General features: G+C 42.1%; 1 protein-coding gene across 1 annotated transcript; it reads left to right on the top strand.

Moving 5' to 3' along the window:
- The first annotated feature begins 11,377 nt into the window (after nt 1–11,377).
- Nucleotides 11,378–12,313, top strand: LOC140897062 (olfactory receptor 10C1-like). The gene has a single exon (XM_073309338.1). The coding sequence runs from the start codon at nt 11,378–11,380 to the stop codon at nt 12,311–12,313; it is 936 nt and encodes a 311-aa protein (XP_073165439.1).
- The last annotated feature ends 404 nt before the right edge of the window (nt 12,314–12,717 follow it).

Below are 12,717 nucleotides of genomic sequence, written 5' to 3'. Positions count from 1 at the left end.
AAGTTTAACCAGAACGTCTGGAGGGGGGGTAGGAAAAAACAAGGGGAAATAGGCTACCTTGCATAATGACTTAGCCACTCCCAGTCTCTATTTAAGCCTAATTTAATAGTATCCAATTTGCAAATGAATTCCAATTCAGCAGTTTCTCACTGGAGTCTGGATTTGAAGTTTTTTTGTTGTAAGATAGTGACCTTCATGTCTGTAATTGCGTGACCAGAGAGACTGAAGTGTTCTCCGACTGGTTTATGAATGTTATAATTCTTGACATCTGATTTGTGTCTATTTATTCTTTTACGTAGAGACTGTCCAGTTTGACCAATGCACATGGCAGAGAGGCATTGCTGGCACATGATGGCATCTATCACATTGGAGGATGTGCAGGTGAACGAGCCTCTGATAGTGTGGCTGATGTTATTAGGCCCTGTGATGGTGTCCCCTGAATAGATATGTGCCTACCTTGATTTTCATACACATTGTAAGGAGTGGTCACTTTGGATAAGCTATTACCAGCAGGAGAGTGAGTTTGTGTGTGTGGTTTTTGGAGGGGGGGTGAGAAAACCTGGATTTGTGCTGGAAATGGCCCACCTTGATTATCATACACATTGTAAAGAGAGTAGTCACTTTGGATAGGCTATTACCAGCAGGAGAGTGAGTTTGTGTGTGGGGAGGCGGAGGGTGAGAAAACCTGGATTTGTGCTGGAAATGGCCCTACTTGATTATCATACACATTGTAAGGAGAGTGATCACTTTAGATAAGCTAGTACCAGCAGGAGAGTGGGATGGGAGGAGGTATTGTTTCATGGTCTCTGTGTATATAATGTCCTCTGCAGTTTCCACAGTATGCATCCGATGAAGTGAGCTGTAGCTCACGAAAGCTTATGCTCAGATAAATTGGTTAGTCTCTAAGGTGCCACAAGTACTCCTTTTCTTTTTTCCTCAGTACAGGGAGACACTGTCTGAGGGGTGAACTCAAGGGGCTTCTGTTGCTTAATATTTCTTGCTGGCTTAGTTGGATTTAAATTCTTTGCCAATTTTTTTTATCTCTTTTAATTGTGTTGTAAGTTTCTCCTAAAAGTCCTTGAGACTCCTTACTTGAGATTCACAGCACCATTTCTTCTCTTCTTCTTCTTCTTTTGTTTTTTTATGCCAATAGAAATATGCCTCACACTGACATTGGCCAGAAGCGCACTTCTGAGGTCCACAATCTTGTCAAGGTCGAAGCTTTTCCTCAAAGGGAAACCATAAATTTAAATGATCCCTTTCCCTGGTATACCAATTTCAATTTTTCCAGAAACTTGCAAATGAACTAGAGTGTGCCTTTTGGCGGGATGGTGATCCTTCTTGACTCACCAGCCCCCATCTGTACCTGGCGAGAGGGGAATACTCTTGGATCCTCCGTCCCCCAGTACTTAACTCAATTCACTTGTCACACTAACACAGGGACCTGGTGAGGCGGGGATCCTCTTGGACCCTCCGGCCCCCAGTGTCTGATTCAATTTACACTGGCATGCAGAACCAGGTCTAACCATGATCTGCCCAGGTCTATTGACGACCTGCCCAGCCACCGTCAGTGGCTCTTCCCGGTGAAACCAAACCTGGATGGGACTCTGACCCTCCCCAAGGGTGTCAGGCGTGTCTGGCAGCAAAAGTCCGAATAGAGTGTACAACTTACCCAAGCGCACCAGAAACCCAGAAAAATATAGAGATTTAAAAAGGTCTCTTACCTTTTCAGATGGGCCCGGGGTCTGGTGGGGAATAGCTCGCGGTCCAGCTCTCGGGGGTCACTGTCTATCCTAGTCATGGCACCAAGAATTGTCGTGGAAAAATTAACCATGCATTGTGTTTGGATCAGAACAAAGCCTGACGTCTGTTTATTCAAGCATGCGCGTACAGGGAGAGTCAGCTGAAGCTGCTCTGGCATATACAGAAAATACAGGAGCTTATATTGCTGAAAACCACAATTTGTTAACCCCAATTCCATTAACAGCATTTTCCTTATTTGTCATATAGTGCAAGTTTCAACAGTAGCTTTGCCTTGTTTGGACTTTGGCAAAAACAAGCTTTTTCTGTTATTGGCAGATGTTTTTCTTTGCAGTTAATGTTTTTTTCCAACTTCTAGCTGTTACGGTTACATTTCTTAAGCTGTGCTGTTTGCAATCACCCCTTAATGGAATTTTCTACGCTCTTTTCTTATGCTTCATATACACAATTAGTTTGACCAAAGTTTTAGGCCTACTTGGGAAGTTTAGGCATATTTGGGTCCACTGAATTTTTTCTCCACACCTCTAAAATCTGGCCCCTAGGAACATAGCAGTCTAAATTTAATGGAAAATCAATGGGTTTTAGGTTCCTAAGTGGCTAAATCAGTTTTGAAAATGGGATTTTGATTTCCATGTCATTGGGCTCAGACTTTTCAAAGTATTTTGGCACCTAAAGATGCAAATAGGTACCTGGCAGGATTTTCAAAACCACCTTGGAAACTAACTTCCTTTAAAACCAATGGAAGTTGCACAGCTAGGTGTTTTTGAAAGTCCCTTTAGGCATCTATCTACTTCTTTAAGCACCTAAATATCTTTGAAAATCTGGCCCTTTGCCAATTTTGAAAATTTTGCAATGTGTCAATATCTCCATTTTATAGATTAGGGAAACATGACTTGATTTAGATCACACATAAAGTCTCTGGCAGAGTCAGGAATAAATCTCAGGGTTCTTGACTTTTAGGCCAATTCCCAAATTATTATATGAAGGTCACTGTTGCACTTGATGCTGTGGCATGGAAAATAAACTATCCCAGATGTTTCCTGTTTGCAAAAATTGGGAAAAAGAGCATGTTTAATGTCCAGTATTTAATTCCCCTTGTTTTGTCATACACAAACATATCTGTGTTCATGTGTCTCTCTACAGTTGGCACAGTGTCATAGAGTCCATGTACTTATGACCCAAATCCACCCACGCCCCATCTGTTGACAAACTGCCTTCCCTGTGCTGTAGTGTTGTAATTCCATTACTGAACCCCATTATCTATATCTTGTGGAATAAGGAGTTTAAAGGAGCCCTGAGGAAAATCAAGGAAAATGGTTTTTATATGAATATCCAGTAGAGCTGGACAAAATTGTCAACATTTTGAAGATATTTTTCATTATAAATTTCATTTTCTATGAAAATAAACTCCAAATAAATGTCAAAGAAAGTTTTTATTGAAAATCATTGGGGTTTATTTGACCAGCCACAGTGCTGGTCAATTATTTTTCAGCGATTGTAAAGTTTCAAGAAAACTTTGAAATGTTAATTAACATTTTTCAAAATTTTGAAAAACACTGAATTTAAACAAAATCCTGTGGGTTTTCCCCCCCTGCTTTTTGTTTGGTTTTGATTTTTTAACAGTTCTAACCTCAAAAAGATGGTCTAATGCAGAAAGAACCAGATTGGTAATTAAATTATGTAAATTATTTTATTATATTAATGGGGAAAATGAGGGCTTCTGTCAACATAGCTAGCATCTTTTGTTGAGATAGTGTTCCTACACTGGAAGAAAACACTTTTGTTGGTGTAAACAGCATCTACATAATGGTTATAGGTAAGGACTGAAAAAAAATAGGTAAGGGCTTGAAAGATTGGCCCTCACTCATCACTTCGTTGGTACTGTTTACACAGATCTTAGAACTACAAAAGAAATCGGAGAAGAAAAAAAGAAATATTGGGCATGATTAATGAATGAAACCCCTGTTTTATGTTGGTGCAACTCATCAAAGTCAATGGACCTGCTGCTCACAAACCGGGTAGAATTAGTGGGGGAAGCAAAAGTGGATGGGAATCTGGGAGGCAGTGACCATGAGTTGGTTGAGTTCAGGATCCTGACACAGGGAAGAAAGGTAAGCAGCAGGATACGGACCCTGGACTTCAGGAAAGCAGACTTCGACTCCCTCAGGGAACGGATGGCCAGGATCCCCTGGGGGACTAACTTGAAGGGGAAAGGAGTCCAGGAGAGCTGGCTGTATTTCAAGGAATCCCTGTTGACGTTACAGGGACAAACCATCCCAATGAGTCGAAAGAATAGTAAATATGGCAGGCGACCAGCTTGGCTTAATGGTGAAATCCTAGCGGATCTTAAACATAAAAAAGAAGCTTACAAGAAGTGGAAGGTTGGACTTATGACCAGGGAAGAGTATAAAAATATTGCTCGGGCATGTAGGAATGATATCAGGAGGGCCAAATCGCACCTGGAGCTGCAGCTAGCCAGAGATGTTAAGAGTAACAAGAAGGGTTTCTTCAGGTATGTTGGCAACAAGAAGAAAGCCAAGGAATGTGTGGGCCCCTTACTGAATGAGGGAGGCAACCTAGTGACAGAGGATGTGGAAAAAGCTAATGTACTCAATGCTTTTTTTGCCTCTGTTTTCACTAACAAGGTCAGCTCCCAGACTGCTGCGCTGGGCATCACAAAATGGGGAAGAGATGGCCAGCCCTCTGTGGAGATAGAGGTGGTTAGGGACTATTTAGAAAAGCTGGACATGCACAAGTCCATGGGGCCGGACGAGTTGCATCCGAGAGTGCTCAAGGAATTGGCGGCTGTGATTGCAGAGCCATTGGCCATTATCTTTGAAAACTCATGGCAAACGGGGGAGGTCCCGGATGACTGGAAAAAGGCTAATGTAGTGCCAATCTTTAAAAAAGGGAAGAAGGAGGATCCTGGGAACTACAGGCCAGTCAGCCTCACCTCAGTCCCCGGAAAAATCATGGAGCAGGTCCTCAAGGAATCCATTCTGAAGCACTTAGAGGAGAGGAAAGTGATCAGAAACAGTCAGCATGGATTCACCAAGGGCAAGTCATGCCTGACTAATCTAATTGCCTTCTATGATAAGATAACTGGCTCTGTGGATGAAGGGAAAGCAGTGGATGTATTGTTTCTTGACTTTAGCAAAGCTTTTGACACGGTCTCCCACAGTATTCTTGTCAGCAAGTTAAGGAAGTATGGGCTGGATGAATGCACTATAAGGTGGGTAGAAAGCTGGCTAGATTGTCGGGCTCAACGGGTAGTGATCAATGGCTCCATGTCTAGTTGGCAGCCGGTATCAAGTGGAGTGCCCCAAGGGTCGGTCCTGGGGCCGGTTTTGTTCAATATCTTCATAAATGATCTGGAGGATGGTGTGGATTGCACTCTCAACAAATTTGCGGATGATACTAAACTGGGAGCAGTGGTAGATACGCTGGAGGGGAGGGATAGGATACAGAAGGACCTAGACAAATTGGAGGATTGGGCCAAAAGAAATCTGATGAGGTTCAATAAGGATAAGTGCAGGGTCCTGCACTTAGGACGGAAGAACCCAATGCACAGCTACAGACTAGGGACCGAATGGCTAGGCAGCAGTTCTGCGGAAAAGGACCTAGGGGTGACAGTGGATGAGAAGCTGGATATGAGTCAGCAGTGTGCCCTTGTTGCCAAGAAGGCCAATGGCATTTTGGGATGTATAAGTAGGGGCATAGCGAGCAGATCGAGGGACGTGATCGTTCCCCTCTATTCGACATTGGTGAGGCCTCATCTGGAGTACTGTGTCCAGTTTTGGGCCCCACACTTCAAGAAGGATGTGGATAAATTGGAGAGAGTCCAGCGAAGGGCAACAAAAATGATTAGGGGACTGGAACACATGAGTTATGAGGAGAGGCTGAGGGAGCTGGGATTGTTTAGCCTGCAGAAGAGAAGAAAGAGGGGGGATTTGATAGCTGCTTTCAACTACCTGAAAGGGGGTTCCAAAGAGGATGGCTCTAGACTGTTCTCAATGGTAGCAGATGACAGAACGAGGAGTAATGGTCTCAAGTTGCAGTGGGGGAGGTTTAGATTGGATATTAGGAAAAACTTTTTCACTAAGAGGGTGGTGAAACACTGGAATGCGTTACCTAGGGAGGTGGTAGAATCTCCTTCCTTAGAGGTTTTTAAGGTCAGGCTTGACAAAGCCCTGGCTGGGATGATTTAACTGGGAATTGGTCCTGCTTCGAGCAGGGGGTTGGACTAGATGACCTTCTGGGGTCCCTTCCAACTCTGATATTCTATGATTCTATGATTCTATGATTTCCAGCAGTGTAAAACAGGAATAAAGCCGTGCCGTGTTAGAGCCTAATGTAAATAATCTGGCAATATTGACTGGTATTTGGCTCACTGACTCCAATAAAGAACTGATTTACCCCAACTGTGAATCTGCCCCAGTGACTTCAATGAAGGTACACCAATTTGAATTAGATGGGGACATGGTTTATTGACTTCAATGGAGCTATGTTAATTTACAACATCTGTGGATCCGGTACCATTCACTTTTAGGGATGCACACTGAATTACACCAGCTGGCATCTGGTCCAAAGACACACAAACAAGTTAAATGCCAAGTCTACTCCCACTGAAACCAACAGATGTTTTGGCACTGATTTCAAGGGGAGAGAGAGTAGTCCCTTAATAATTACGTTATGTATTCATATAATGGGGTGTCTGAGATGCCTCAAAGACCAGCTCCCTAGGGCTGCTAAAGAAGCTGTTAAATATACCAGTTCCATCCACAATAAAATTCTTTGGTAAGCAGAGAGATGAGACCAATGTGGGTTGCACAGGTAGGTGATACATTTCTTTATTTTAGTAGAGTCATGCTGAATTCCTTTGGATTATTCTGAAGGATGAATCTAGATGAGCCTTGTTATGTTCCTTTTGTCTTCTAGACTGAAATGTTCACTGTTTTTAAGTTTGAAGCCCTGATTCTTGTGTCACAGTGAAGGCTTGTCCAAACAAACACGTAATTCATGGCCAGCTGGGGTGTAGATCAACCTTGCGCTAGCCTGCCATGCACTACTGCCCAGGTGGACCCAGCAGCCACACACTAAAATTCCTTAGTATGCTTTCATCTACTCCTGTTTCAAACCAGGGATGGTCAAAGTGCACAAAGGAAATTGTAGTGTTAGGCAGCAGGGTCCACATAGGTTGTTAGAACAGAGCAGCTAGCACAAAATGGATTTTCACTCCAGCTTGCTGCAGACTAAGGATGTGTCTACATTTGAGCTAGGGGATTGATTCCCAGCTTGAGTAGATGTACCCTTGGTAGCTCTGCCCGAACAAGTGCCTAAAAATACAAGTGTGTCCAGAGTAGCCTGGGCAGCTGCTCGGGCTAGCAGCCCTATGCAAAATCCTGCCTGACCTTTTGGGTACGTAGCTGGAGCCGCTGCCTCTGCCATCACAGACATTGCACTAGCTCAAACAAAGCTATCAGGAGTATATCAATGTGAGCTGGGAACCACACATCCCAGCTCAAATGTAAACGTACCCTAAATGTTCGTATAGATAAGTAAGACTGGAAGGGACCTTGGGAGGTTATCAAATCCATCCCATGCAATGAGGCAGGACCATGTTTACTTAGACCATCCCTGAGAAGAGTTTGTCTAACCTGTTCTTAAAAATCTCTAATGATGGGGATTCCACAACCCATGAATGCCTATTTCAGAACTTAGAGGAACAGCCGTGTTAGTCTGTATTCGCAAAAAGAAAAGGAGGACTTGTGGCACCTTAGAGACTAACCAATTTATTTGAGCATGAGCTTTCGTGAGCTACAGCTCACTTCATCAGATGTTTACCGTGGAAACTGCAGCAGACTGGAAATGGCCCACCTGTTGATCACTTTAGATAAGCTATTACCAGCAGGACAGTGGGGTGGGAGGAGGTATTGTTTCATGATTTCTGTGTGTATATAAAGTCTGCTGCAGTTTCCACGGTAAACATCTGATGAAGTGAGCTGTAGCTCACGAAAGCTCATGCTCAAATAAATTGGTTAGTCTCTAAGGTGCCACAAGTCCTCCTTTTCTTATTTCAGAACTTAAGTACCCTTAGAGTTAGAGAGTTTTCCCCTAATATCTAACCTAAATCTCCCTTACCGAAGATTAAGCCCAAAACTTTTTGTCCTACCTTCAGTGGACAGTTGATCACCATTCTCTTTGTAACAGCCCTTAACTTATTTGAAGGCAGTTCATAGATTCATAGATACTAAGGTCAGAAGGGACCATTATGATCACCAAGTCCGACCTCCTGCACAACGCAGGCCACAGAATCTCACCCACCCACGCCTGCAAAAAACCTCTCACCTACGTCTGAGCTATTAAAGTCCTCAAATCGTGGTTTAAAGACTTCAAGGAGCAGAGAATCCTCCAGCAAGTGACCCGTGCCCCATGCTACAGAGGAAGGTGAAAAACCTCCAGGGCCTCTTCCAATCTGCCCTGGAGGAAAAATTCCTTCCCGACCCCAAATATTGTGATCAGCTAAACCCTGAACATATGGGCAAGATTCACCAGCCAGAAACCCAGGAAATAATAACCCAGAAAGTAATAACTCAGATCCCACCCCATCTAACATCCCATCACAGGCCATTGGGCCTATTTACCATGAATATTTAAAGATCAATTAATTGCCAAAATCATGTTATCCCATCATACCATCTCCTCCATAAACAGGTATCAGGTGTTCCCTCAGTCTACTTTGCTCAAGACTAAACATGCCCAGGTTTTTTTAACTTTTCCTCGTAGGTCAGATTTTCTAACCCTTTGATCATTTTTGTGGCTCTCCTCTGGACTCTCTCCAGTTTGTCCACATCTTTCTTAAAGTGTGGTGATTGGAAATGGACACATTACTTTCACTGAGGCCTCACCAGTGCCGAACAGAGCAGGACAATTACCTCCCATGTCTTACATACAACAAGCCTGTTAATACACCACAGAATGACGTTAACCTTTTTCATAACTGCATCATATTAGTAAGGGACAAAGTAGGTTAGTAATATCTTCTATTGGACCAACATCTGTCAGAGAGAGACACAAGCTTTTGAGCTACACAGAGCTCCTCTTCAGGTCTGGGAAAGGTACTCAGAGTGCCCCAGCTAAATAAAGGATTGAACAGATATTTTAGCCTAAATAGTTAGCTCATATTCTAAATGACCATTCATGGTGAAGTGGCCCGTTAACAGCCCTGTAGTTATAGGACAAAAAGAGAGGTTAGTGGGTTACAGATTGTTGTAATAAGCCATAAATCCAATGTCTTTATTCAAACCAGGATTTTTAGTGTCTAGCAAAGTTATGAATTTAATGAGTAACTCCCCTGGAGTTAATAGTAGAGTTCCTGGAAAAAAATCTAGCAGAACAGTTTTCCATCCAAAAATGCTGATTTGATGAAATCAGAACATTTTACATGGGAACATTTTAATTACATCTACGTTTCCAAGAGGCAATTATAAAAATGTTTTGACCTTAATATAATATAATATAAATGATAAAGTTGAAACAAAATGATTCAACCTTATGAAAATTAAACAAATGAGCCTCATCTAAATGCCAGAAGCTAGGAATGGGTAATGGGATGGATTATTTGATGATTACCTATTCTGTTCATTGCTTCTGAATCACCTGGCACTGGCCACTGTTGGGAGACAGGATACTGGGCTAGATGGACCTTTGGTCTGACCCAGTGTAGCCATTCTTATGTTCTTATGATTTGTTCTGACTTCATCAAAACAACATGTTTTGATAAGATTGAAATGAAATATTTTCAGATTATTTTGTTTTGCAAAAAATCTGATATTTTGTTTTTTTGTCCTGATTTAACATGAAATGAAATTTCAAAGTTTGAGAATTTACTATAGGTTGTAAATTCTGTTGTTCAACCAGATGTAGTTGATGGTATGAAGCCCCACCCACCTCTGAAACACATGAATTGCTCTATTCTGATCTCGCTTACATTACATTTACACTGATGTATCCACATTGATTTCAATGAAATGACTATTTACATTAACTGAAGATCTGCTCTGAGAGATATAGATCCACCACACCATTACTCCTGTTTTACATGTAACTGAACTGATTTCAATGCTTTGCACCAGCATCCAACTGTGGTATCAGCAATGAATCATAATTCTTTTCTGTTTGAGAAAGAGGAAAATCAAGCCGTAAATAATCACAGTTAGACAAAGATGTGGGAGACTGTACAAATATTTTTATATAATTATGGAGGTTGGGATTTTCATAGGACATAGGACTGAAAGGGACCTTCTGGGTCATCAAGTCTGATCCCCAGCTTTGGTAGGCAGTCCTGTCATATAATCCTGTTCATAAATGTATCAGGCTACATCTTTGACTAGTTAGGTTGTTTGTCCACATTACTCCTACTGGGAGGCTTCCAGAATGTTACAAACATTCTTAATTTCCAGCATAAATGTATCTGTGGCCAGTTTATTTCCATTTGTTTTTATGCCAACACTGTCCTTTAGCTTCCAATACTCTTCTCCCTCCCTGGTATTTACCCTCCTGACGTATTTGTAGAGGGCAATCAGAACCCCTTTCAGCCGTGATTTAGGCTAAACAAGCCAACCTCTTTCAGTCTTCTCTTGAAAGATACGTTCTCCATTTACCTCCTCTTCCTAGAAGCCCTTCTCTGCAACTTTTCCCATTTGAATGAGTCTTTCTTGAATTTGAGTGACCAGAATTGTACGCAGTATTCCAGATGAGATTTTCACAATGATTTGTATGATGGCATTCATAATTGCCTATATCTAGCAGAAATACTTTACCTGATACATCTTAGAATCACATATGTTGTTTTCACAGACACGACACATCATTGGCTCATACTCATTCTGTGTTTTACTAATACACCATGGCCTTTCTTCTCCTGTGTCACTTTCAGCTGATGAGCTCACTGTTTATATCAGAGGTCTGTGTTATGGGCTCCTCAGTCTATGACCTTTCACTTTGCAATATTAAATTTCATCCCATTTCCATTACTCTGGCCCTCAAGGTTATCCATTTCTTTCTGTATAATATTCTGATCTTTCTCAGGATTAACAATGCCTCCCATGAGGCATTTCCTGAACCAATGAGGCATTTCCATGCACAATTTCCATGAGGAAATTTCACGCCGAGGCCACTAATGATAATATTAAATAAGATCAATCTAAAGACTGATCCTTGAGAAAGTCCAGTAGTAACCTGATTCCAGTCCAGCGGTTCACCTTTCATCAGAACCTGTTGCTGTCTCCCCTTTACCCAGTTTGTTATCTACTAAACATAGTCTTCTCCAATTTAATTAATATTTCCCATGTGCTATTGCCTCAGGTGCCTTGCTGAAATCCAGACATTTTAGATTTAACACAGTCTCCTTGTCTAATAATCAGTTATTTATAAAGGAAAGAGACCAGATTAGTCTGGCATGACTAAAAGATAGATAGATAGATAGATAGATAGATAGATAGATAGATAGATAGATAGATAGATAGATGCCAATTTTACTTTACATAAATCATATATCAAACTCATGTATAGTCTTTTTTTTTTAATTCTTAAGACAAAATATGCTGAAGAAGAGATGAGAAATGACACCTCCGTGGCCAAATTTGTCCTGCTGGGGTTCTCTAACCACCCAGGCACGAATCTCATTCTCTTCATGGTGTTTCTATGCATTTACATCATCACAGTGCTGGGCAACATCCTCATCATCATCATCATAAATGTCGATCCAGCCCTTCACACGCCTATGTATTTCTTCCTCAGGAACTTGTCCTTCCTGGAGGTCTGCTACACCTCGGTCACCCTGCCCAAGATGCTGGCCAACCTCCTCTCAGAAGACAAAACCATATCGTTTGTTGGCTGTGCAGTACAGATGTATTTCTTTCTATTCTTTGCTGTTACTGAGTGCTTTCTCCTTGCATCTATGGCATATGACCGCTACAGTGCCATATGCAACCCTCTGCGCTACACGGCTATCATGGACAAGAGGGTTTGCATCCAGCTGGCTTTAAGCTCATGGATCTGTGGCATCCTGGTGGCCCTGGGGCACACAATCTTTGTCTTCACACTTCCTTTTTGTGGGTCCCAGGTGATCAACCACTTCTTCTGTGAGATCCAGCCGGTGCTGAAGCTGGTGTGTAGGGACACCTATTGGAACGAGATCCAGATCATTGTGGCTGCTGCCTTCGTCCTCATGATGCCTTTCATGATGATCCTGGTTTCCTACATCTGTATCATCTCCACCATCCTGAAAATGCAGTCCGCCGAAGGCAGGCGCAGAGCCTTCTCCACCTGCTCCTCACACCTCATTGTGGTGACCTTGTTCTACGGGACGGCCCTTATCATGTACGTGCGCCCCAAGTCCAGCTTCTCTCCAGATGTGAACAAGTTACTCTCTCTGTTCTACTCAGTGGTGACTCCGATCTTGAACCCCATTATCTACAGTCTCAGAAACAAGGAGGTGAAAGATGCCTTGAGGAAAACAGGGATGAAAATATTCCATCCACAAAAATAGACATTTTTCCTCCAACTGAATTATTCCCTGGGGAATATCTCAGCTCTCAAGAGACTCTATGTTGCTAAAGAGACTGAGAGACAGCTCAGCATCACATCGAATGTAGTGTTGGTCTACTTTTTCTGAAATTTGTATTTTAATGACATTTTGTCATTAAGATTCTGAATTTCAACAAATAAATCTGTGAATCTTGTAGAAAACAAAAGAAAATAAATGAAAAATGCAAATAAAAAATAAAAGGAAATTACACTGCTGCCTCCTCCCATTGTTTCACCAGTTCTAATTGAAGTATATCTGCATTGCATAGTACCGCCCCCCCCCCCATTTTAATTAGAGTTGGTTGAAATTTTCTGAGTTTCCCAAATATTTCTCCTCCCAAAAGTTAATGACAGAAATGGGTAGAG

Source organism: Lepidochelys kempii, chromosome 13, assembly GCF_965140265.1.
Source record: "Lepidochelys kempii isolate rLepKem1 chromosome 13, rLepKem1.hap2, whole genome shotgun sequence".
NCBI lineage: Eukaryota > Metazoa > Chordata > Testudines > Cheloniidae > Lepidochelys > Lepidochelys kempii.
This window is presented reverse-complemented; position numbering and strand designations above follow the sequence as displayed.

Coding starts and splice junctions, on each gene's coding strand:
- LOC140897062 (XM_073309338.1), top strand. CDS start 11,378: ATGAGAAATGACACCTCCGTGGCCAAATTTGTCCTGCTGGGGTTCTCT.